The 27559-nt window shown below is 42.9% G+C and overlaps 1 protein-coding gene across 11 annotated transcripts in view; it reads left to right on the top strand.

Moving 5' to 3' along the window:
* Positions 1 to 300: 300 nt before the first annotated feature.
* Positions 301 to 27559, top strand: part of mapk10 (mitogen-activated protein kinase 10) — a 106906-nt gene continuing 79647 nt past the window's right edge. For 9 of the 11 annotated variants that reach the window (XM_029692404.1, XM_029692402.1, XM_029692401.1 and 6 more), the window contains exon 1: positions 301 to 570. In XM_029692404.1, the coding sequence (XP_029548264.1) occupies positions 568 to 570 (3 nt within the window). In that variant the 5' untranslated portion in view covers positions 301 to 567. The remainder of the gene's footprint in view (positions 571 to 27559) is intronic. The other 2 variants (XM_029692406.1, XM_029692403.1) reach the window with 1 other exon arrangement.

Below are 27559 nucleotides of genomic sequence, written 5' to 3'. Positions count from 1 at the left end.
AGAGAGAGAGAGAGAGGAGAGACAGAGAGAGAGAGAGAGAGACAGAGAGACAGAGAGAGAGAGAGAGGAGAGAGAGAGAGAGAGAGAGAGAGAGAAAGGAGAGAGAGAGAGGGAGAGAGAGAGAGAGAGAGAGAGAGAGAGAGAGAGAGAGAGAGAGAGAGAGAGAGAGGGTAGCTAGAGCCTTCTCTCCTCCCTCCCATCCAGGCCCTCCTATGTGCTCCGGGCATTGACGTCACATTTGCTCCTTTCGGTTGCCATAGCAACTTATTTCCCTAAACCCCTTGTTTTTTTTTTCTTCTCCCTCCTCTTCTCTGGTAGGTCCACAATGGTTGTACAGCCAGCATCTTGCAACACAATGGTTGCAATACGGTGAACGAGGAGTGATTCAGCATTGCAATCGCGATTTTTTTCTAAGATATTCTTCATCCATCGCTGTGTTTTGTTTTTCTTTCTTTCTAGTTATCTCCATCTTCACGTTTATTATTCTGTGCTTGTAAAGTCGTTAAATGTCTCCCGTCGGAATGTTTTGAACAGAACTGTCACCGGATCGTCGTCAGCTGGCACGGAATGGTAGGTCTGCGCGGTGCGGGAGCGATGCGTGGAACAGTGATATTAATGCAGCGGGAACTGCTGAAGGGTGGGGTGATGAATATCGATTGATCTGCTACGAAGGTTAACCAATGCTTTCCGCTTTGGAACGCGATAGCGACAATAACAAACTTTTTGATTTGACTCTGTTGTCCTGTGTAGCTATATTATATACATCGGTGGGTAGTAGTGTGTTGGAAGTGGTAAAAATGCGTTGATTTGATAGGATATCGTTTTGATGCAGGACAAAATGTTGTTTTCCGCTAGTGCATATATGCTTGATGTGTTTTCTTTATGTATCAGCCATTGATAATATAATGGAAACAATGTTGCAACATCAATGAATATGGCCATACAATGGGGAATGAATGGTAGTCTATGATTTAGAGTTTAGAAGGCTATTTCAGGCATATTTTCTACGTGGTTTGATCATATTCAGTATTATTTTTGACAACCTTGTTGGATAATACACCGTGTCTGATTGAAGTCACTCGACCTGTCCTAGTAATGTGGACATTAATTACAGTACAGTGATAGAATGTCATGCGTGTACCTTACAGAGGAACACTAGGTGCAAATAATTCTACTGATTGACATTGCTTCTTTAGATCTGATCAAGACCTACAATGAAGATGAATTAGATGTGTATCAACTTGAACGGTAGACCATTCACCATTTTATACATGGCCATGTATTCCAACCCATTGCACCTTGTGCAATAGCCTATGTGTGGACAATGGACTCCCATCTCCTATAGAATGCCTTTGCATCAAGCCATCTCGATTATAAAGTGCAACATTTACTCATTTGTATTGAAGAGTAAATTGATGAATCTAGAAAGATGATGAATGAATGAACCATCTGACATATTATTGCACAGTGATCATGAGATATGTCAAGGCAGTGCCTTACTGTATATGATAAGCCTATAGAAAGATTGGAGACTGTGGATAAACAAAAATGCCTCTATTTGGGAGAAGAGCTGTAGTCATCCTAATGCAGCAAAGACATTGAATACAATACATTATTGATACAGGACAACTGTAGTAGGTCACTAATGGAATGGTGCAATATGCTCACTTAGTGACGAAAATAATGACGAAAATAAGAAAAATGTTTACATTTTATTTAAACAATGTGTTGTTTTTGTAAATTTGACACTTCGAGAGGCCTGAGAGATGGCTCGTACAGACTGCAAATATTCCTTTGATAAGTCGTTTGGAAACATAATCAGAAAAGGCATGGGTTTGAAACAATGACTTCAAGGCGAATATAATCCAGTGGTGGGGAATATCATAGCTTCCTGTACTGGGATCAATGTCTGGACCGCATCCTTCAGTCATGTTCTGGAAATATAAGAGGATGCTGAGATGTGAAGGAAGACTCAGGATAAGGCCCACCAGTACCGACAGCAGCCCGAAGAATATGAAACTTGAAGAAGATCAGAGAATATCAGGAATAAAAGTGAGAACCAGAAGCAAATAATCGATAGGTCTCCTAGCAGTGTTACATTTATCAAAGCATCGCCGTCTGTCTGTCTGTCTGTCTGTCTGTCTGTCTGTCTGTCTGTCTGTCTGTCTGTCTGTCTGTCTCTTTGTCTCTTTGTCTGTCTCTCTGCCCCGCCATATGATGGATGATGCCATTTGTCCTTCATTATGGCGACTAGGTACATCATGATATCCCTGGTAATGAGCATTTTGGGAGTAGTGGCATAGTGAAGACTTCAGGCAGGAAGCCCAATGCTGAACTATGTATGGCTGGCCTGGCAGGCTGGCATCGTAGTGAAGCCTGAGGCAGGAAGCCCAATGTCTAAACTAAGTATGGCTGGCCTGGCAGGCTGGCATCCTCCACTGAGCTCCAGTGAGTTAGATCGCATCATCAGAGATAATACTATTCACGGTCACCTCACTGAGGAATTAGAGATGGAGGGCAAACTCTTCAGCCAACGATGGTCCCATTCCAACAGAGATAGAGAGACAGAGAGGGAGCGAGAGAGAGGTTTCCTGCTAAATGTTATGTCTGAATCGATTCTGATTGGACTTGTCTTTGCATTGCTCATCAATACTTGAATATCATGTCACATCATAGAGGAAGGAAGTGTATATCAAGGTTACAGGGAGTAATGAAAAACAATTATTTGCTGCTACAATTCAGCTAGTCAAATGTATCAGCATCATGTAAACAAGTCTGAACTGGAGAGGGATTTCACAGTTTCAGTGACATTTTTTCATTATGAAATAGGCCAGGTTGACACCCTGCTAGGTAACATCCAAGCTGTTGTTACTAGACAGGATGCCATCTTAGCTCTCATCATTATACTGGAGAGGGACTTTTCAGTGATGTGTTTTCTTTATGAAATAGGCCAGGTTGACACCCTGCTAGGTAACATCACAAGCTGTTGTTAGACAGGATGCCATCCCTTCCATCCCACCCCTGCAGCTAGCTCCCTGGATATAGTCTGAATACTGCAGCTAGCTCCCTGGATCTGGTCTGAATACTGCAGCTAGCTCCCTGGATCTGGTCTGAATACTGCAGCTAGCTCCCTGGATCTGGTCTGAATACTGCAGCTAGCTCCCTGGATCTGGTCTGAATACTGCAGCTAGCTCTCTGGATCTGGTCTGAATACTACAGCTAGCTCTCTGGATCTGGTCTGAATACTGCAGCTAGCTCCCTGGATCTGGTCTGAATACTGCAGCTAGCTCCCTGGATATAGTCTGAATACTGCAGCTAGCTCTCTGGATCTGGTCTGAATACTACAGCTAGTTCTCTGGATCTGGTCTGAATACTACAGCTAGCTCTCTGGATCTGGTCTGAATACTACAGCTAGCTCTCTGGATCTGGTCTGAATACTACAGCTAGCTCTCTGGATCTGGTCTGAATACTGCAGCTAGCTCCCTGGATCTGGTCTGAATACTGCAGCTAGCTCCCTGGATCTGGTCTGAATACTACAGCTAGCTCTCTGGATCTGGTCTGAATACTGCAGCTAGCTCTCTGGATCTGGTCTGAATACTGCAGCTAGCTCTCTGGATCTGGTCTGAATACTACAGCTAGCTCCCTGGATCTGGTCTGAATACTACAGCTAGCTCCCTGGATCTGGTCTGAATACTACAGCTAGCTCCCTGGATCTGGTCTGAATACTACAGCTAGCTCTCTGAATCTGGTCTGAATACTACAGTTTGCATTACACTGGCTCCTGATGTGGATGATGTCATACCACTTTATCCTGATGTGGGTAATGTCACACCATTGGCAGCTGATGTGGGTAATGTCATACTCCTAGATCCCGATGTGGGTGAGGTAAAGTATTTGTGCACTGGCTGGCACAATGTACTTTCATCTGTGTTATTGTGGCTATTTAATACAGATAAAAAATGTAACCTTTATTTAACTAGGCAAGTCAGTTAAGAACAAATTCTTATTTACAATGATGGCCTACCCCGGCCAAACCCGGACGACGCTGGGCCAATTGTGCGCCACCCTATGGGACTCCCAATCACGGCCGGATGTGATGCAGCCTGGATTCGAACCAGGGACTGCAGTGTGCCTTAGACCGCTGCGCCACTCGGGAGTCTATGAGATCTAAGTTATCTCTTCTGCCGACTGCGTTATCACCACTAAAGTTTAGAGTTCAACTCCTAAACCTTGGTAATAACATTGTAATTACAGTAACAACATTGCTGTTACATAATCATTTGTTAATAGCTCTGTAATTGCATAGCAATGGAGTTCAGCGACAACTTGTGCAATACCATGTCCTCGCCACAATACACTAAAGATAGCCACGGTATGTCGACAACCCTAGCAGTACGCCCTGGCCAGTAGACAGCTACAGTTAGTCGGTTACATAAATGAATTTGATGGAAATACTGCATGGGATTTTTCAGTTGTCTCTATGCAACCTCCCTCCCTGCTGACTAAGGCTAAGCCAGTCAGCCATACGGCAGTAGTCTGTATCCCAAATGACGCCATATTTCCTATATAGTGCACTACTTTTGACAAGGGCCTATAGTGCATTATGTAGGGAATAGAATGCCATTTGGGATGCAACTGTAGTCTCTGCCCAGTCACTCCCATGATAAACAGCATCATACAGTAGTATCTGTAATGGGAGCAAACTACTTCAGGGGTCAAACAGCAAAACGAATCCAAGGGTCAAACAGCAAGGCAGGGGCCATCAAAGGATTTAGCAGACAGCATTAATCCAGACTGAAAGCTACAAAGACCTGATCTTAATATGCACCACCACACGCATAATATAATGACATTATAGCAAGTTGCACATAAGAACAGAGTGATCAGCTGTAAAAAAGATAGTGTTATTGCTGAAGCTTTTTGATTGCAGACTGTATACAGAACTGCGTAGCGGGGGATCTGCTTGTTCACTGAAGGACTCAACATCCACAGTCAGGCCTCGGTGTCCAGCTTGATTATGTTTCAGGCTGATTAAGAACGTGCTAAAGGAGGGAAGAGAAAGAGAGATTGGGAGAAAGAGAGGGGCGAGAGAGAGAGCGAGAGAGAGAGAGACGGCGGTAGAGAGAATGAGGGAAGGAGGGAAGGGAGAGAGAGCTGGAAGACAGAGAGATAGAGTGAAGTGCGTGTGTCTGAATAAAATAACAGTTATTCAAGCTGTGTTTTTGCAATGTTTATTTCTTCAAGGCCTTTGAATTGTGTCATACATTTATTTTCAAACAATGGAGGATATTTGGCGAGCAGGGACAGCTGAAATGTACAGTAGAGTTCAGAACAGTAGAGGCAATATAATAGTTCTCAACTGACTGTTTCCTGTGTTTGAATTAGGGTTTCATATTTTCCTTGAGAATGCACCAATTTTCCTTCCCAAGAAAATGGCAAGAAATGACCGGGCTTCCCGGTATTCCCATTCAAACCAGAAGTGGTTTTTAAAAGAATATAACACCAGCTAATAGTGCTGAGCGATTAGTTCAGTTCAGTTTCGGTTTAGATTATTACAAAATAATCACAGTTTTTTGCGATTTCGGTTTCAATACTTTTTCAAATATTAAAAGCACTGTGCATTATGGGGTTGAATGCTGTAACAACACAGACTAAAACAGTTAATACAAGTCCCATGATGGCAGTGACTGACCATTACTGCTCATCACTTATTAACCATCATTTACTCACATTACTTTAATAAAATATTTCAGTTGTTGTGTATATTACATTGGTTTTATTTGATGACTATATTATTTCATTCCAAGTCATCATCTCATCTTTATAGAGCTGCTGTCTTGACAAAATCACTATTTTAGTAGTTCTTCAAAGTAAATAAGGTATACCAACTATCGATCACTTAGATGATGTATTTTCAGGTAGAGATACCTGGCGAAGCAACAGCTGCTCTCTATGTCACCTCACGATCACGCTCCTTAACACCCGCCTGCTTAACCCGGAAACCAGCTGCACCAATGTGTCGGAGGAAACACCATTCAACTGACGACCGAAGTCAGCCTGCAGGTTGTAACAAGGTGCCATAGCGCGATGAGCCAAGTAAAGCCCCCCCCCCCCCGGCCAAACCCTCCCCTAATTCGGCTGACGATGGGCCAATTGTGCGCCGCCCTATGGGACTCCCGATCACGGACAGTTTTGACACAGCCTGGGATCGAGCCCAGGTCTGAAGTGACCCCTCAAGCACTGCGATGCAGTGCCTTAGACCGCTGTGCCACTCGGGAGACCCAGAATAACATTTTATACACAAACTTAGGCTATAGGCTACGTAAAACAACCTGGTAGGCCTATCCTGTAGCAAATTAACAAAAAAAATAATTTGCGTAGGCTGACCTGTTTCACTTAGATTTTTTTTTCTGCTGAAGTGAGCTCTCAAAAAGCTTCCCAGACTCAGGCGGTTTCTGATCTTCGTCATACATTGGCCACAGACTGAGAAGGCTCTAACGGCCTTTACGGAGGGGGCCTGGATTGTGGCGAGCACCTCAAACAGATGCTGCAGGTATTTTTACCTCTTGTTTGTGGCTTCAAACAGGCCGAATTCCTTAGACAGGATTTTGAGCAGGTTTGTTTTACATTCAGCCTTGTTGGCATTAATTTTAGTAAAGCTTTGCCACACAGACAACATTTTTGGAATGAATAAAAGCAGGTACAGTTGAAGTCGGAAGTTTACATACACCTTAGCCAAATACATTTAAACTCAGTTTTGAACAATTCCTGACATTTAATCCTATTAAAAACTCCCTGTCTTAGGTCAGTTAGGATAACAACTTTATTTTAAGAATGTGAAATGTCAGAATAATAGTAGAGAGAATTATTTATTTCAGCTTTTATTTATTTCATCACATTCCCAGTGGGTCAGAAATGTACATACACTCAAGTAGTATTTGGTAGCATTGCCTTTAAATTGTTTAATTTGGGTCAAACGTTTCGGATAGCCTTTCACTAGCTTCCCACAATAAGTTGGGTGAATTTTGGCCCATTCCTCCTGACAGAGCTGGTGTAACTGAGTCAGGTTTGTAGGCCTCCTTGCTCGTACATGCTTTTTCAGTTCTGCCCAAAAATGTTCTATAGGATTGAGATCAGGGCTTTGTGATGGCCACTCCAATACCTTGACTTTGTTGTCCTTAAGCCATTTTGCCACAGCTTTGGAAGTATTCTTGGGGTCATTGTTGATTTGGAAGACCCATTTGCGACCAAGCTTTAACTTCCTGACTGATGTCTTGAGATGTTGCTTCAATATATCCACATAATTTTCCTCCCTCATGATGCCATCTATTTTGTAAAGTGCACCAGTCCCTCCTGCAGCAAAGCACCCCCACAACATGATGCTGCCACCCCGTGCTTCACGGTTGGGATGGTGTTCTTTGGCTTGCAAGCCTCCCCCTTTTTCCTCTTAACATAACGATGGTCATTATGGCCAACAATTCTATTTTTGTTTCATCAGACCATAGGACATTTCTCCAAAAAGTACGATCTTTGTCCCCATGTGCAGTTGTAAACCGTAGTCTGGCTTTTTTATGGCGGTTTTGGATCAGTGGCTTCTTCCTTGTTGAGCGGCCTTTCAGGTTATGTTGATATAGGACTTGTTTTACTGTGGATATAGAAACCTTTTTACCTGTTTCCTCCAGCATCTTCACAAGGTCCTTTGCTGTTGTTCTGGGATTGATTTGCACTTTTCGCACCAAAGTACATTAATCTCTTGGAGACAGAATGCGCCTCCTTCCTGAGCGGTATGACGGCTGTGTGGTCCCATGGTGTTTATACTTGCGTACTATTGTTTGTACAGATGAACGTGGTACCTTCAGGTGTTTGGAAATTGCTCCCAAGGATGAACCAGACTTGTGGAGGTCTACAATTTTTTTTCTGAGGTCTTGGCTGATTTCTTTAGATTTTCCCATAATGTCAAGCAAAGAGGCACTGAGTCAACTTAGTGTATATAAACTTCAGACCCACTGGAATTGTAATACAGTGAATTATAGGTGAAATAATCTGTCTGTTAACAATTGTTGGAAAAAGTACTTGTGTCATGCACAAAGTAGATGTCCTAACCGACTTGCCAAAACTATAGTTTGTTAACAAGAAATTTGTGGAGTGGTTGAAAAAAAAGTTTTAACCTAAATGTATGTAAACTTCTGACTTCAACTGTACATATTGTATTGTGGCAAGGGGAAGGTTGTGTACCTTTTTCTCCTTGCTTAGTGGGGAATGAAGTCTCTTATGTGGCTACCCTTTCTGAAACATGGAGGGAATGAGAGCCCTTCTTTCCCATAACCTACACTATGCTCACTGGCAGTGTGTTTTTCTGGCTGGGCCTGCAAACCTCCCCAGAGTCCAGATGGAGGGAGAGGAGGCTGCGTTACACAGGGTTGGAGAGAAGGAGGGAAGGAGGGATGGAGGGATGGAGAGAAGGACGGATAGAGGGATGGGTGAATGCAGCAGGAGGAGCTGCTGAATGAAGCTGTCGCAATGGAACACAGAGGGTGGGGTGGGGAAAGGAGGGAGGACATAGAGGGAGGAGAGGAAAGGAAAGGAGGGAGGACTCACAGGGAGGAGAGGAAAGAGGGATGAGGGAGGGTGGAAATGAGGAATCAAAGGCTCTGTGCTGCAGTATTGTAGATGGAGAGAGAGCGAAAGAGACAGAAAGGAAGAGAGAGAGAGTGAGAGAGAGAGGGAGCAAGGATGGAGGGAGAAAATCACTGACATATTCATGTGATGTGTGTAAGCTGCCTTAAAGGCGGTCTCCTGTGAGAAGTAGGAGAATAACAGGAGAATAACAGGAGAATAACAGGAGAATATCAGGAGAATATCAGGAGAATAACAGGAGAATAACAGGAGAATAACAGGAGAATAACAGGAGACTATCAGGAGACTATCAGGAGAATATCAGGAGAATATCAGGAGAATAACAGGAGACTAACAGGAGAATAACAGGAGAATAACAGGAGAATATCAGGAGACTATCAGGAGACTAACAGGAGAATAACAGGAGAATATCAGGAGAATAACAGGAGAATAACAGGAGAATATCAGGAGAATAACAGGAGAATAACAGGAGACTATCAGGAGAATAACAGGAGAATATCAGGAGAATAACAGGAGAATAACAGGAGAATAACAGGAGAATAACAGGAGAATATCAGGAGAATAACAGGAGAATAACAGGAGAATAACAGGAGAATAACAGGAGACTATCAGAAGAATATCAGGAGAATATCAGGAGAATAACAGGAGAATAACAGGAGACTATCAGGAGAATATCAGGAGAATAACAGGAGAATAACAGGAGACTATCAGGAGAATATCAGGAGAATAACAGGAGAATAACAGGAGAATAACAGGAGAATAACAGGAGACTATCAGGAGAATATCAGGAGAATAACAGGAGAATAACAGGAGAATAACAGGAGAATAACAGGAGAATAACAGGAGACTATCAGGAGACTATCAGGAGAATATCAGGAGACTATCAGGAGACTATCAGGAGAATAACAGGAGAATAACAGGAGAATATCAGGAGAATATCAGGAGACTAACAGGAGACTAACAGGAGAATATCAGGAGACTAACAGGAGACTATCAGGAGACTAACAGGAGAATAACAGGAGAATATCAGGAGAATAACAGGAGAATAACAGGAGACTATCAGGAGAATAACAGGAGACTATCAGGAGACTATCAGGAGAATATCAGGAGACTATCAGGAGAATATCAGGAGAACAACAGGAGACTATCAGGAGAATATCAGGAGAATAACAGGAGAATATCAGGAGAATAACAGGAGAATAACAGGAGAATATCAGGAGACTATCAGGAGACTATCAGGAGAATAACAGAAGACTAACAGGAGACTATCAGGAGAATAACAGGAGAATATCAACAACATGTTATGTTACAGCTCATGCTGATTGTTTTGATTGCTGTGTACCAGGTTGTCATTTGTGGGGAAACAGACTGGTACATTAGGGCAATGGATTTACAATTACACTACAATAGTATCAACAGTGACTAAGACCTGAATTACATTATAATAGCATCAACAGCGTCTAAGAGCTGAATTACATTATACAATATAAAAGAGAAGTTAGTAAAACATAATCAACAACAACACATTCAGAAGTAGCCTAGTGCACCCACTTTCTGCTCAGTTAGAACAGGGAGACCAAGAGGAAGAATCTAAGCAGAGCTGGTCAGATCAGGTTTTGGGATGTTCCAGGACAGGACACTTTAATGGAATATCCAGGAAAAGAACAAGAAAGAAAATGGAACACTCAGTATCTCATCTGATCTGATCTCATCGGATCTGAGAATGTATTTTCAGGACGTACAAACAGGCTTAGGTTTCGTCGTAGGATACCCTTCATAGGAGCCTTGGGTAGGAAACGTTGGTTTCTACTTATTTTTGGCAAAGGTGCTCATTATAAAATCCCTTTGTGGCCATAGGCGAGCTGCGGGGGTGTGTGCGGGGGTGTGTGCGAGCGTGACTCCACAATCAAATAAGAAGCATATTAGTCGCTCATAGAGGCAGTTGATGTAGACATTTCTACCGGTCGAGGAGGATCTGTTAAGAGACACATTGGTTGAGTACCAAATGGCACCCTATTCACTTTATAGTGCACTACTTTTGATCAGGGCCCTGGTTGAAAGTAGTGCACTATGTAGGGAATAGGGTGCCATTTGAGACTCAAACATTGAGTCAGAGCCTGTGGAGGCATGATTATGAATTCACTGTTCTCTTTATGACTGGGAACCCTGATTGTTGCTCACGGCAACACCACAGTCATTTAGCTCATATGTCTTCTCACGTATCTGGGATGTGCTACGGTCACTGCTTCTGTAAGTCTTATCACTCACACTCCTATCCTCTTTTGACGGTTGGATTTCATGGCAAGGATAAGATGGGATGGACATAGAAATATCTCGAGTTGATTCAGGCCTTATAAAGAAGCCCATTGCACAGCCACTGTGGGAATGGACAGAGAAATATCTTAAGCCACTGTGAGTTGTGTCCAGATGGGTTGTGTAACAAAGCATCCGCGTTCCAAGTCGCTCCCCACCTGGTCCCAGTCTTTACTTCCTCTACCAGGACCTACTCTGAATGTCAACCTCCTGAGTCACAACACTCTTACCTCTTAGTCCTCTACCGTGTGTGTGTGTGTGTGTGTGAGAGAGAGGGAGAGTGCAGGCCTGCATTTATGCGTACGTCTGTGTGTGTGTGTGTCACTAGGAAATCGACTCGTATCCTCAGGGTAAAGGTTTGTAAAGGTATTTCAGGTCACCAGGTTCTCAGGGTTTAAGATAGGGTTTCTACTCATCCCATTTGTGCTGTCTGTCTGTGTAGAATAGATCAACCTAGAATTTGTAACAGTTTAGCTTCATCGTATTTTAAGGGCTTGTCAGAGCTCTCTACGAGAGGTGGGTGTAGGAGTCAGGCGCAGGAGAGGAGTAGATGCAAAAAGTGTTAAATGAGTCCATCCAAAACATACAGGCTCAGGACCTAAATACACAGTCCGTTAGCACCACTAGAAATAACAATCTAGGGAAAAACCTGAATGAATATAATTGAACAAAAATAACGTTGCCCAACATAGAAACAGGGAAACTAAAATAAACCTGCTCGAAACGAAATAAATAACCACACTAAGTAACCTAAACAAGAAACAGGTGCACAATCAAAACAGACAAGACCAAACGAAAAAGAAAAAAGGATCGGTGGCAGCTAGTAGACCGGCGATGACGACCACCGAGCACCACCCGAACAGGGAGAGGAACCACCGTCGGTGGAAATCGTGACAGGGCTGCGTGATCTGATGAGAGAATTAAAGATTACATAATGTGTGTGTGTGTGTGTGCATGTGTGTGGGTATGTGTGAGTGGGTGACCCAAACGGTCACCTTGAACCCCCATCCACTGCTGTTCTGTTGGGAGGATTGTGAGGTTGTTGTGTAATGTAATGGTGTTTGTTAGATTGGAGGATTGTGAGGTTGTTGTGTAATGTAATGGTGTTTGTTAGATTGAGGATTGGGATGTTGTTGTGTAATGTAATGGTGTTTGTTAGATTGGAGGATTGGGATGTTGTTGTGTAATGTAATGGTGTTTGTTAGATTGAGGATTGGGATGTTGTTGTGTAATGTAATGGTGTTTGTTAGATTGAAGTATTGGGATGTTGTTGTGTAATGTAATGGTGTTTGTTAGGTTGGAGGATTGGGATGTTGTTGTGTAATGTAATGGTGTTTGTTAGATTGGTGGATTGGGATGTTGTTGTGTAATGTAATGGTGTTTGTTACTTGCATTACAGAGTAGCAATATGATCACATTAGATTTAGAGGAGACTTTTTAATCATAGAGTAATCTGGTGGAAATGAAGGATATTGTATGTGCAGGTAACTGAGAAAATACAAAGCTTCCACACAGGTGTGGTTCCTGAGTTAATTAAGCAATTAACATTCCATCATGCTTAGGGTTACTTATAAAAATGCCCCAGATGCCCATTATTTTGCCAACCATGGCTTAAAAAATAGATTTTAGTCTCAAAGGAACATAGGGGGTTTAAAGTATGTGTGTGTGTGTGTGTGTGTGTGTGTGTGTGTGTGTGTGTGTGTGTGTGTGTGTGTGTGTGTGTGTGTGTGCGTGTGTGTGTGTGTGTGTGTGCCTCAGTCACCAGGTTTCAACCCAATGTAACACTTATGAGAGATTCTGGAGCCGCGCCTGAGACAGTGTTTTCCACCACCATCAACAAAACACTGAATTATGGAATTTCTGGTGGAAGAATGGTGTCTCATCCCTCCAATAGAGTTCCAGACACTTGTGGAATCTATGCCAAGGTGCATTGAAGCTGTTCTGGCGTCTCGTGGTGCCCCAACGCCGTATTAAGACACATTATGTTGGTGTTTCCTTTATTTTGGCAGTTACCTGTAGCTATTAGATACTCTGATGGCTTCTTTGGTTTTATCAGCCTCCTTAATTAAATTATGTTTTTTTCTCTCATAACATTGTCTGCTACTTTTCCATGCTTTGCTCAGTGTTCGGCTGGCCAGCGTCCATGCAATATTTTAGAGAGACTTGAATGATAAATAACTATTTTAGAGACTATTTGTAAGGGCTGTCTGGAGGAATGGACCAAAATGCGGCGGAGTTAGTGTTCAACATGATTTAATTAAGTAACGTGAACACTGTACAAACAAAACAAAACAAAACAAAACAAAACAAAACAAAACAAGACAAGAAAACTGACAGCCAACACAGTCCTGTCAGGTGCAACCACTGTGACAAGAACAATTACCCACGAAACACAAAGGAAACGTAGGCAACTTATGTGTGACTCCCAATCAACCACAACCCTCTACAGCTGTGCCTGATTGGAAGTCACACGGCCAAAATCAACGAAACAATAAAAAACACACTCCTTTCTGCCACGTCCTGACCCAACTACACCCTCTACTGGTCAGGACGTGACACTATTCTAGATAGATGTTGATGGTAAATAACTAATCTAGATAGATGTTGATGGTAAATAACTAATCTAGATAGATGTTGATGGTAAATAACTATTCCAGATAGATGTTGATGGTAAATAACTATTCTAGATAGATGTTGATGGTAAATAACTATTCCAGATAGATGTTGATGGTAAATAACTATTCTAGATAGATGTTGATGGTAAATAACTATTCTAGATAGATGTTGATGGTAAATAACTATTCTAGATAGATGTTGATGGTAAATAACTATTCCAGATAGATGTTGATGGTAAATAATACATCTAGATAGATGTTGATGGTAAATAACTATTCTAGATAGATGTTGATGGTAAATAACTATTCTAGATAGATGTTGATGGTAAATAACTATTCCAGATAGATGTTGATGGTAAATAATACATCTAGATAGATGTTGATGGTAAATAACTATTCTAGATAGATGTTGATGGTAAATAACTATTCTAGATAGATGTTGATGGTAAATAACTATTCCAGATAGATGTTGATGGTAAATAACTAATCTAGATAGATGTTGATGGTAAATAACTATTCTAGATAGATGTTGATGGTAAAGTTGATGGTAAATAACTATTCTAGATAGATGTTGATGGTAAATAACTATTCTAGATAGATGTTGATGGTAAATAACTATTCTAGATAGATGTTGATGGTAAATAACTATTCCAGATAGATGTTGATGGTAAATAATACATCTAGATAGATGTTGATGGTAAATAACTATTCTAGATAGATGTTGATGGTAAATAACTATTCTAGATAGATGTTGATGGTAAATAACTATTCCAGATAGATGTTGATGGTAAATAATACATCTAGATAGATGTTGATGGTAAATAACTATTCTAGATAGATGTTGATGGTAAATAACTATTCTAGATAGATGTTGATGGTAAATAACTATTCCAGATAGATGTTGATGGTAAATAACTAATCTAGATAGATGTTGATGGTAAATAACTATTCTAGATAGATGTTGATGGTAAAGTTGATGGTAAATAACTATTCTAGATAGATGTTGATGGTAAATAACTATTCCAGATAGATGTTGATGGTAAATAACTAATCTAGATAGATGTTGATGGTAAATAACTATTCCAGATAGATGTTGATGGTAAATAACTATTCTAGATAGATGTTGATGGTAAATAACTATTCCAGATAGATGTTGATGGTAAATAACTAATCTAGATAGATGTTGATGGTAAATAACTATTCTAGATAGATGTTGATGGTAAATAACTATTCTAGATAGATGTTGATGGTAAGTAACTATTCTAGATAGATGTTGATGGTAAATAACTATTCTAGATAGATGTTGATGGTAAATAACTATTCCAGATAGATGTTGATGGTAAATAACTATTCTAGATAGATGTTGATGGTAAATAACTATTCTAGATAGATGTTGATGGTAAATAACTAATCTAGATAGATGTTGATGGTAAATAACTATTCTAGATAGATGTTGATGGTAAGTAACTATTCCAGATAGATTGTGTTTTCTGTCCGTTGTTTTTGGTCATGTTATAGGGGGTTTCCCCTCATCCTTCAAGTGTAGTATCATTTTGGATATGGTTAGGTTCTATATTTAAAATATTATGTGTTTAGAATAGGTTATATTATACAAAAACTGTGCAGAATAGTCGCTTTTAGATATATCTTATGTAGCAGATGTAACCGATGTGAAATGGCTAGCTAGTTAGCGGTGGTGCGCGCTAATAACGTTTCAATCGGTGACGTCACTCACTCTGAGACCTTGAAGTAGTTGTTCCCCTTGCTCTGCAAGGGCCACGGCTTTTGTAGATCGATGGGTAACAATGCTTCGTGGGAGGCAGTTGTTGATGTGTGCAGAGGGTCCCTGATTCGAGCCCAGGTTGGGGCAAGGAGAGGGACAGAAGCTATACTGTTACACAGACATACTGACAAATTTGATTGCACATTTTCCATTAGTAACAAACTGTTTTTTGTATTATTCATGTAAAATTCAATTTGTAAAAAATGTATGTGTTTTAAGGGTACTTAAAGTCTGCCAAACTTCACTGAGTTTTATAAGGCTCTCTGAGTTACATCATTAGAATCAGCCTGGGCAGTGGGAACTTTTTCACATGAGCATGATTTAGGTGGTGTTGCTTCGTAATGGAGTATCCTTTTGTACTTTCTCTCTCGTTCAACCCTAACCCTAAACTGCATCTCCCTCTTCATTAAACTTACCGGTTCAGCTAGTTTCAGAGTAACATCTCCTTCTTCATTTGTGAAACTCTTGATTAAACACAAGGTGAGTTGGCAGTGGGTAGCAGGACGATGAATGGGCGTTTTAAAGTCTGACCACCCGGTCCTGAGAAAGTATGCTACTAGCACAATCTCCTGAACTTATTCTTCCCCTGTCAGGTCATTGTGAAGCGGACAAACAAGCCAAGTGGGTTTCTAAAGCAGCGTCATGAGCATTTGGGTTTGTCTGCGTCCCAAACGGCACCCTGTTCCCTATTCAGCCCTTAGGCCCTGGTCAAAAGTAGAGCACTACATTGGGGTGCCGTTTGGCACGTATTCTTAGACTCTAGACATGCTGAATTAGCTGCTGGAGAGGAGGAGGAAGAGTGGAGGAGGAAGAGAGGAGAGGAGAGGAGGAGGGGAGGGGAGGGGAGGAGAGGAGAGGAGAGGAGAGGCATTGAATGGTGATGTAAATTGAATGGTAATGTAATTTGAATGGTAAGGTAACAGCAGTTAGCCTAAATGTGTTTTTACAAATTAACTCTTTATTATTAGGTCAAGAGCTTTACTTGAAGTTAATGTGTGTTGCGAGCCAGGCAGGGTAGCCTAGTGGTTAGAGTGTTGGACTAGTAACCGAAAGGTTGCAAGTTCGAATACCGAGCTACAAAACTGTCGTTCTGCCTGAACAAGGCAGTTAACCCACTGTTCCTAGGCTGTCATTGAAAATAAGAATTTGTTCTTAACTGACTTGCCAGGTTAAATAAAGGTTAAATTAAGGAAAAATAAAAAATGCTTAACATAGACAACAGGTTCTGACCCTCTGCTTAACATAGGCTACAGGCTCTGCCACTCTGCTTAACATAGGCTACAGGCTCTGCCCCTCTGCTTAACATAGGCTACAGGCTCTCCTCCTCTGCTTAACATAGGCTACAGGCTCTCTCCTCTGCTTAACATAGGCTACAGGCTCTCCTCCTCTACTTAACATAGGCTACAGGCTCTCCTCCTCTGCTTAACATAGGCTACAGGCTCTCTCCTCTGCTTAACATAGGCTACAGGCTCTCCTCCTCTACTTAACATAGGCTACAGGCTCTCCTCCTCTGCTTAACATAGGCTACAGGCTCTGCCCCTCTGCTTAACATAGGCTACAGGCTCTGCCCCTCTGCTTAACATAGGCTACAGGCTCTCCTCCTCTGCTTAACATAGGCTACAGGCTCTCCTCCTCTGCTTAACATAGGCTACAGGCTCTGCCCCTCTGCTTAACATAGGCTACAGGCTCTCCTCCTCTGCTTAACATAGGCTACAGGCTCTGCCCCTCTGCTTAACATAGGCTACAGGCTCTGCCCCTCTGCTTAACATAGGCTACAGGCTCTCCCCTCTGCTTAACATAGGCTACAGGTTCTCTCCTCTGCTTAACATAGGCTACAGGCTCTCTCCTCTGCTTAACATAGGCTACAGGCTCTCCTCCTCTGCTTAACATAGGCTACAGGCTCTCCTCCTCTGCTTAACATAGGCTACAGGCTCTCTCCTCTGCTTAACATAGCCTACAGGCTCTCCTCCTCTGCTTAACATATGCTACAGGCTCTCCTCCTCTGCTTAACATAGGCTACAGGCTCTGCCCCTCTGCTTAACATAGGCTACAGTGCCACAACCAGCAGCAGCTGGGTTGGACAAGGGTATTATTTGGGTTTGGGTTAGGGTCATGGGGGGAGGGGGGGGATAAAGCATCTGTGGACATGCTGTCATACAGGGTCACAGTGTCATGAGGTGGTCTGAGCCCTTTGTCTCAGACCATGTGCACTGTGAGTGAGCACTGCAGCCCTACTGTACCATCTGTACCCATTGACCAGACAGAGCCCCTGGCTACCCTGGCCTGCCAGACGAGAGCGTTAAGATCAGGACTGGACAGCTACTTGGCATGACTGAGAGCTTTATGCTGAGGTGAACGGATGAAAAACTAAACTAGGCTTCTGTATGTGTTCATGTAATAACTACTATAGAAAATATACAGACCTGGGGAGAGTCTTAGCTAGTGTGTGTGTGTGTGTGTGTGTGTGTGTGTGTGTGTGTGTGAGTGCGTGCGTGCGTGGGGGTGTGTGCGTGTGTGCGTGTGTGTGTGTGTGTGTGTGTGCGTGCGTGCGTGCGTGCGTGTGTGTGAGTACGTTCTGCAGTGCATTGCGGTGTATTAGTATAGCAGCTGTCAGTAGCTGTCAGGGCTAGAAAACTTGACTGATCCCTTAGAGGGGACCAATCGGAGCGCTGTCATTGGGCCTGATGGCTCCCTGACACACGGACCACACTGCTTTGCTTTGCAAGAACGGGGGGTGGTGAGAAGATATAACATACTGAGTATGAAATGAAAGAGGCAACTTTCATTCAAGGGTTTCTCTTTATTTTTTTACTATTTCTACATCGTAGGATAAAAGTGAAGACATCAAAACTATGAAATAACACATATGGAATCATGTAGTAACCAAAAAAGTGTAAAACATCAAAATATATTTTATATTTGAGATTCTTCAAAGTGGCATCCCTTTGCCTTGATGACATCTTTGCATGCTCTAGGCATTCTCTCAACCAGCTTCATGAGGTAGTCACCTGGAATAATTTCAATTAACAGGTGTGCCTTGTTAAAAGTACATTTGTGGAATTTCTTTCCTTCATTCGTTTGTACCATTCAGTTGTGTTGTGAAAAGGTAGGGGTAGTATACAAAAGATATCTTTATTTGGTTAAAGACAAAGTCCATATTATGGCAAGAACAGATCAAATAAGCAAAGAATAATGACAGTCCATCATAACTTTAAGACATGAAGGCCAGTCATGAACTTTGAAAGTTTCTTCAAGTGCAGTCGCAAAAACCATCAAGCGCTAAGATGAAACTGGCTCTCATGAGGACCACCACAGGAAAGGAAGACTCATCCTCTGCTGCAGAGGATTAGTTCATTAGAGTTAACTGCACCTCAGAAATTGCAGCTTAAAGTAACAGACACATCTCAACATCAACTGTTCAGAGGAGACTGCGTGAATCAGGCCTTCATGGTTGAATTGCTGCAAAGAAACACCAATAAGGACACTTCGCTTGGGCGAAGAAAAAGTAGCAATGGATATTAGACCAGTGGAAATCTGTCCTTTGGTCTGATGAGTCCAAATTTCTGGTTCTGCCTTGTCCTTGTGAACAGATGATCTCCACATGTGTGGTTCCCACCGTGAAGCATGGAGGAGGAGGTGTGATGGTGTTTTGCTGGTTTTATTTTATTTATTTAACTAGGCAAGTCAGTTAAGAACAAATTCTTATTTACAACAACAGCCTAGGAACAGTGGGTTAACTGCCTTGTTCAGGGGCAGAACAACAGATTTTTACCTTGTCAGCTCAGGGATTTGATCTAGCAACCTTTTGGTTACTGGCCCAATGCTCTAACCACTAGGCTACCTGCCACCCCAATTTATTTAGAATTCAAGGCACACTTAACCAGCATGGCTACCACAGCATTCTGCAGCGATACGCCATCCCATCTGGTTTGCGCTTAGTGGGACTATCATTTGTTTTTCAACAGGACAATGAGAGCTATTTGACCAAGAAGGAGAGTGATGGAGTGCTGCATCAACTGACCTGGCTTCCACAATCACCGACCTCAACCCAATTGAGATGGTTTGAGATCAATTGGGCCACAGAGTGAAAGAAAAGCAGCCAATAAGTGCTTAGGATATGTGGGAACTCCTTCAAGAAGGTTGCAAAAGCATTCCAGGTGAAGCTGGTTGAGAGAATGCCAAGAGTGTGCAAAGCTGTCATCAAGGCAAAGGGTGGTTACTTTAAAAATAAAATATATTTGGATTTGTTTAACACTTTTTTGGTTACTGAATGATTCCATATGTGTTATTCCATTGTTTTGATGTCTTCACTATTATTATACAATGTAGAAAACAGTAAAAATAAAGAAACACCCTTGAATGAGAGGTGTGTCCAAACTTTTGACTGGTACTGTATGTCTGTAATTGAAACAATTACCCCTTTCTCTTTATCTCTCTCTCTCTCTCGCTCTCTCTCTCTCTCACTCTCTAATCTCTTTCTATAATCTCTGTCTCTATCTAATCTCTCTCTCTTTATCTATATCTCTCTCTCTAATCTCTGTCTCTCTAATCTCTCTCTCTAATCTCTGTCTCTCTTTATCTCTATCTCTCTTTATCTAATCTCTGTCTCTTTATCTCTCTCTCTCTCTCTCTCTCTCTCTCTCTCTCTCCCTCTCGCTCTCTTTCAGGGATGGTGGCGGTATTCGCCAGTAGTTTACAGTCACATTTGTCCTGTATGGTGGAAGGCGAATGGTTGTCCTCCATTGTATCTCTCTCTATCATAGTAAAAAAAAATATGCACAGTTGTGAGGACAGACATTATGAAGATTTTGAGTACTAAATGAAAAGTGTTAAATGTGTGATGACCCCCTCTATCCTCCGTCTTCGCCTAGTACTCTCCTGATCCCATCTTCATCACACACTGAGGTGAGGTGTGTCATATTCATTATGGTGGGATAATTACATCACATTGGTGCAAATTCATTAATTTATTGCACCTTTTTTGTTTTGTTGCTGCTATGACCCAGCAGGTGCATAGTAACAATGCAAGGATCACATGGGGATCCTTGTGTTTATAATATGTGATTGACAGGTAGAAAGTTGTCTTTGATTAAAAATACGAAAACCTCAGACACCTCCGCCAGAGAGAGAGAGTTATTATTCAAATTACCATTCCTTCATTTCATGCCACGTTTTCAGATGTTTTTTGGAGGAGGAGGAGGGGGACGTCATGTCCAGAAGGGTTTGGATGATAAGTGAGAGAATTGAGTTGTTTGAGTTCCTCTAGCTAGGTGATATAGAGGAGCTCATCTAGCTAGGTGATATAGATGAGCTCCTCTAGCTAGGGTATATAGAGGAGCTCCTCTAGCTAGGGTATATAGAGGATACCCTCTAGCTAGGTGATATAGGGGAGCTCCTCTAGCTAGATGATATAGGGGAGTCCCTCTAGCTAGGGTATATAGAGGAGCTCCTCTAGCTAGGGTATATAGAGGAGCTCCTCTTGCTAGGTGATATAGGGGAGCTCCTCTAGCTAGGTGATATAGGGGAGCTCCTCTAGCTAGGTGATATAGGGGAGCTCCTCTAGCTAGGTGATATAGGGGGGCTCCTCTAGCTAGGGTATATAGAGGAGCTCCTCTAGCTAGGGTATATAGAGGAGCTCCTCTAGCTAGGTGATATAGGGGAACTCCTCTAGCTAGGTTATATAGGGGAGCTCCTCTAGCTAGGTTATATAGGGGAACTCCTCTAGCTAGGTGATATAGGGGAGTTCCACTAGCTAGAGTATATAGAGGAGCTCCTCTAGCTAGGTGATATAGGGGAGCTCCTCTTGCTAGGGTATATAGAGGAGCTCCTCTAGCTAGGTGATATAGGGGAACTCCTCTAGCTAGGTGATATAGGGGAGCTCCTCTAGCTAGGGTATATAGAGGAGCTCCTCTAGCTAGGTGATATAGGGGAACTCCTCTAGCTAGGTGATATAGGGGAGCTCCTCTAACTAGGTGATATAGGGGATATCCTCTAGCTAGGGTATATCGAGAAGCTCCTCTAGCTAGGGTATATAGAGGAGCTCCTCTAGCTAGGTGATATAGGGGAACTCCTCTAGCTAGGTGATATAGGGGAACTCCTCTAGCTAGGTGATATAGGGGAGCTCCTCTAGCTAGATGATATAGGGGAGTCCCTCTAGCTAGGGTATATAGAGGAGCTCCTCTTGCAAGGTGATATAGGGGAGCTCCTCTAGCTAGGTGATATAGAGGAGCTCGTCTAGCTAGGTGATATAGGGGAGCTCCTCTAGCGAGGTTATATAGGGGAGCTCCTCTAGCTAGGGTATATAGGGGAGTTCCTCTAGCTAGGGTATATAGAGGAGCTCCTCTAGCTAGGTGATATAGGGGAACTCCTCTAGCTAGGTGATATAGAGGAGCTCCTCTAGCTAGGTGATATAGAGGAGCTCCTCTAGCTAGGTGATATAGGGGAGCTCCTCTAGCTAGGTGATATAGGGGAGCTCCTCTAGCTAGGTGATATAGGGGAGTCCCTCTAGCTAGGGTATATAGAGGAGCGCCTCTAGCTAGGTGATATAGAGGAGCTCCTCTAGCTAGGTGATATAGGGGAACTCCTCTAGCTAGGTGATATAGAGGAGCTCCTCTAGCTAGGTGATATAGAGGAGCTCCTCTAGCTAGGTGATATAGGGGAGCTCCTCTAGCTAGGGTATATAGAGGAGCTCCTCTAGCTAGGGTATATAGAGGAGCTCCTCTAGCTAGGTGATATAGGGGAGCTCCTCTAGCTAGGGGATATAGGGGAGCTCCTCTAGCTAGGTGATATAGAGGAGCTCCTCTAGCTAGGTGATATAGGGGAGCTCCTCTAGCTAGGTGATATAGAGGAACTCCTCTAGCTAGGTGATATAGAGGAGCTCCTCTAGCTAGGTGATATAGGGGAGCTCCTCTAGCTAGGTGATATAGAGGAGCTCCTCTAGCTAGGTGATATAGAGGAGCTCCTCTAGCTAGGTGATATAGGGGAGCTCCTCTAGCTAGGGTATATAGAGGAGCTCCTCTAGCTAGGTGATATAGGGGAACTCCTCTAGCTAGGTGATATAGAGGAGCTCCTCTAGCTAGGTGATATAGAGGAGCTCCTCTAGCTAGGTGATATAGGGGAGCTCCTCTAGCTAGGGTATATAGAGGAGCTCCTCTAGCTAGGGTATATAGAGGAGCTCCTCTAGCTAGGTGATATAGGGGAGCTCCTCTAGATATTTTTCATGGAGGAATCAGGGAACATCTTTATCTCCATCTCCAGAAATCACACTATTAAGAGAACTTGTTGAAATCTGATTGGTATAAGTTGTTATTTTTTGCTAAAGCAAACATTCTTCTTATAAAAAATGATATTGATGCTGGAATGAATGAATGGATAGAGCACATTCACATTTCTAGCAGTGTTTATTCCCTCACATCAAAGCATCCCCAAGATCCCCAAGATATATGAGCTTCCTTCTCTTCGATCTGAGTAATATCAGGATCGTCATGATCAACGTATGTTTAAAAATACACTGAAGTAATATTATTCTGTCATCATTAAACAGTGATAAAGACTTTGGATTCCTGAGTCATCTCATCATGCACTTAATATAATATGGCCGAGCTGCAGCCTCACCTATTATAGTCGACTATTCCAAGAAAAGGTCCCTGATTGGAGAAAATCTGTTAAATGGCTTTATCTACTATAATCATTATCTCTAATGTGATAGCAAATTGCTGCTAAGTAATCGGACCATTGCCACTCTCACAGAGTGGTGTTGTAATCTCAGGCTACTGTACCTCACTGTTGCTATACCAATGTGTTAGTACCTTACTGTTGCTATGCCAACATGTTAGTACCTCACTGTTGCTATGCTAATGTGTTAGTACCTCACTGTTGCTATGCCAACGTGTTAGTACCTCACTGTTGCTATGCTAATGTCTTAGTACCTCACTGTTGCTATGCCAATGTGTTAGCACCTCACTGTTGCTATACCAATGTGTTAGTACCTTACTGTTGCTATGCCAATGTGTTAGTACCTCACTGTTGCTATGCCAACGTGTTAGTACCTCACTGTTGCTATGCTAATGTCTTAGTACCTCACTGTTGCTATGCCAATGTGTTAGCACCTCACTGTTGCTATGCTAATGTGTTAGTACCTCACTGTTGCTATGCCAATGTGTTAGTACCTTACTGTTGCTATGCCAATGTGTTAGTACCTCACTGTTGCTATACCAATGTGTTAGTACCTCACTGTTGCTATACCAATGTGTTAGTACCTCACTGTTGCTAGTAACCAGAAGAGGAGGGTGTCCGTCCCTTTATTAACAGAGACCTAGTAACCAGAAGAAGAGGGTGTCCGTCTTTTATTAAGGATGATTTGTCTCCAGGGGCATCGACGACACCTCTATCAATATAGGACCGAGCCACAGTCAAGGCTCAAGTTTCTGTACGCCCCACCACTATTACAGAAACATTAGTTCTGGATCCTGTCTCTGCTTCGGAGCGAGACTGTGATGTGTTATGACCTGGGTTCAAATAATATCTAAAATCTTTCAAATGTTTTTAGTGTTTACTTAAGTCTGCCTGGAGTGCCACATGGGCGGGGTTTGTGACTATTCTATATGTTCCATTGCGCCAGGCAAGCTTAATCAAGCCCAGATTAAGTACAGTATCTGAAATGTTTTCAAATAGTTGTTGAACCCAGGTCTGAGTGTGTTATCTTCTCTGCTGAGGCGGCAGTCGAACAGCTTGTCATCCATCTTACTCAGTGATATCTGTCCCCTCCATCTACCCTTGTCTTCAGTCTTCCCTTGCTCGTCTTCTCCGCAGCCACAGTTCCTGCTTTTATGTCTATTCTACCTCTTTGTGTGTGTTCTGTTTACATCATACATTCACTTATTCACATATCATGTTGGTTATCAATACCTTGTATCTCTGACTGCAGATACATTTAGCAATGCTTTGTCGTAACCTATAATGCCACAGTTTTATCCAGTTCAGTGAGTGCTCTAGCCGTGTCCAGGAAGGCCCAGTGGCCAAGCTACCATTTCCAGGAAGGCCCAGTGGCCTAGCTACCGTTTCCAGGAAGGCCCAGTGGCCCAGCTACCGTTTCCAGGAAGAAAGTGGCCTAGCTACCGTTTCCAGGAAGGCCCAGTGGCCTAACTACCGTTTCCAGGAAGGCCAAGTGGCTTAGCTACCGTTTCCAGGAAGGCCTAGTGGCCTAGCTACCAGTTCCAGGAAGGCCCAGTGGCCTAGCTACCGTTTCCAGGAAGGCCTAGTGGCCTAGCTACCGTTTCCAGGAAGAAAGTGGCCTAGCTACCGTTTCCAAGAAGGCCCAGTGGCATAACTACCATTTCCAGGAAGGCCCAGTGGCCTAACTACCGGTTCCAGGAAAGCCCAGTGGCCTAGCTACCATTTCCAGGAAGGCCCAGTGGCCAAGCTACCATTTCCAGGAAAGCCCAGTGGCCTAGCTACCGTTTCCAGGAAGGCCCAGTGGCCAAGCTACTGGTTCCAGGAAAGCCCAGTGGCCTAGCTACCGTTTCCAGGAAAGCCCAGTGGCCTAACTACCGTTTCCAGGAAGGCCCAGTGGCCTAGCTACCGTTTCCAGGAAGGCCCATTGGCCTAGCTACCGTTTCCAGGAAGGCCCAGTGGCCTAGCTACCGGCTCCAGGAAGGCACAGTGGCCTAGCTACCATTTCCAGGAAGGCCCAGTGGCCTAGCTACTGTTTCCAGGAAGGCCCAGTGGCCTAGCTACTGTTTCCAGGAAGGCCCAGTGGCCTAGCTACCGGTTCCAGGAAAGCCCAGTGGCCTAGCTACCGTTTCCAGGAAAGCCCAGTGGCCTAGCTACCGTTTCCAGGAAGGCCCAGTGGCCTAGCTACCGTTTCCAGGAAGGCCCAGTGGCCTAGCTACCGTTTCCAGGAAGGCCTGTATGAAATCTGAGAAATGGATAAGTATTGTTTACAGTGCCATAGACTGTACACTATGTCGATGGCCACTGTAGTTAGTGTAACAGGAACACATATTTTTCATTGATTCAGGCTACCTTTATTCAAGGTATATACAGTAGATAGGTTCAAGTATCCTGTCTGAATAACTGTCAATGATGAGAAATAGCACATTCGCAAGGTGGGACTCTCAATGAGAAATTCTCAATCGGTTTAGCTTTTATCAGAACTGTGGGTGATAAGGGCCCCCCTCCTCTGTCTCTGTCTCTCTCTCTCTGTCTCTCTCTCTCTCTGTCTCTCTCTCTCTCTCTGTCTCTCTCTCTCTCTCTGTCTCTCTCTCTATCTCTATCTCTCTCTCTCTCTCTCTCTGTCTCTGTCTCTCTCTCTCTCTCTCTCTCTGTCTCTGTCTCTGTCTCTCTCTCTCTCTCTCTGTCTCTATCTCTCTCTCTCTGTCTCTCTCTCTCTCTGTCTCTCTCTTTCTCTCTCTCTCTGTCTCTCTCTGTCTCTGTCTCTCTCTCTCTCTCTCTCTCTCTAGGTCTCTGTCTCTCTCTCTCTCTCTCTCTAGGTCTCTGTCTCTCTCTCTGTCTCTCTCTCTCTCTCTCTCTCTCTATGTCTCTCTGTCTCTGTCTCTGTCTCTCTCTCTCTCTCTCTCTCTCTCTCTCTCTCTCTCTCTCTCTCTCTCTCTCTCTCTTTCGCTGCCTCTTTTTTTTTCTCTCTCAATCTCAATAAGATTGTGACTCTGGTACCAGTGAATGTCTCTCTAGACTACCTCGTACAGCATTAGTGTGAACATGATTCAGACAGAGGTGGTTGTTTGAGCTGTTTGAATGATTCCAGTTACAATTGTTTACACTAAAACTGGCCCATGAGGCACAATGACCCAAACCTGTAACACATTTAGTAGAACTATACACCAAATCTGCAATACTACTGGCACATGACTTGCTTTACACTCAGATTGTAATTATATAACAAACATTTGGCAAAACACAACACACAATTCTCTACCTTTGGCACAACCTTCCCAACTAAAATGTATTGTGTGCAAATGAAAAGCACCACTGTTCAGCTAAGATCAATTACCAACTGATCACTTTCTATCTTCAAACACTAATTATAATGCTCACTTTGCAATCAGACCTTTGGTATGGATAAAAAGGCCACAGGTGAATGCACAGGTGAATGCACAGGTGAGTGCACAGGTGAGTGCACAGGTGAGTGCACAGGTGAGTGCACAAGTGAGTGCACAGGTGAGTGCACAGGTGAGTGCACAGGTGAGTGGAAGTAAACTTGGCAGAGAGAGGTGGAAGTGGAGGTGGAGGTGGAGGTGGAGGTGGAGGTGAGGTAGATGTAGAGGTGGACCAAGAACAAGGAGAGTAATATCTGATGAAATTCAAGTGACTATGGTGGACCATGTGGTCAACCATGATTTGACCTTTAGAGAGGCTGGGCAGAGAGTGCAGACCAATCTAAGCCACTTCACTGTAGCATCCTTCGTCCGGACGTTCCAAAATGAGAATAGATATGTACTGCAAATCTACTACTTTTACTACTTGACAGTAGAACATGAAGCACAATAAAAAGTTTAGATTTCAATACAAACTGCAAGGGGAAACAAAGTAAATGTTTCATGTATTACTGTATATATGAAATTGGGAGCTATACTACTTTGTAACATGTTTATCTTGCATGCTGTATTACTGTAGTGTTTACTGTACTGTATGCTATTTAGTTTTTATAGAACTGAAAGACGACCACGTATGTGGTGGTAGAACACGTCTATTTACCAGACAAACAGGAAGCTGCCATTGTCCAAATGGTAGTTGAAAATAATGCCATAAGACTGCGGATAATCCAACAACAGATGATTGAAAGCCTTGCCATCTTCCATAACATCAGAGTGAGTTTATCAACCATAGCCCACATCCTTCAGAAACACCATCTCCAGATGAAGCAAATCTACAGAGTCATATTTCAAAGGAATTCCCAAAGAGTGAAGAATAAACTGTATGAATATGTGCAAGTATTACATTTTACATTTACATTTTACATATTTAGCAGATGCTAAATATGAGTGACTTACAGTAGTGAATGCATACTTTTCATACATTTTTTTTTCTGTGCTGGCCCCCCGACTGCCATTGTGACTGTCATTGTGACTGCCATTGTGACTGCCATTGTGACTGCCATTGTGACTGTCATTGTGACTACCATTGTGACTGTCATTGTGACTGTCATTGTGACTACCATTGTGACAGTCATTGTGACTGTCATTGTGACTGCCAT

This window comes from Salmo trutta, chromosome 15 (genome assembly GCF_901001165.1).
Source record: "Salmo trutta chromosome 15, fSalTru1.1, whole genome shotgun sequence".
NCBI classification, from domain to species: Eukaryota; Metazoa; Chordata; class Actinopteri; order Salmoniformes; family Salmonidae; genus Salmo; species Salmo trutta.
The sequence above is the reverse complement of the archived record's forward strand: the minus strand, read 5'-3'. Positions and strand labels throughout refer to the sequence as shown.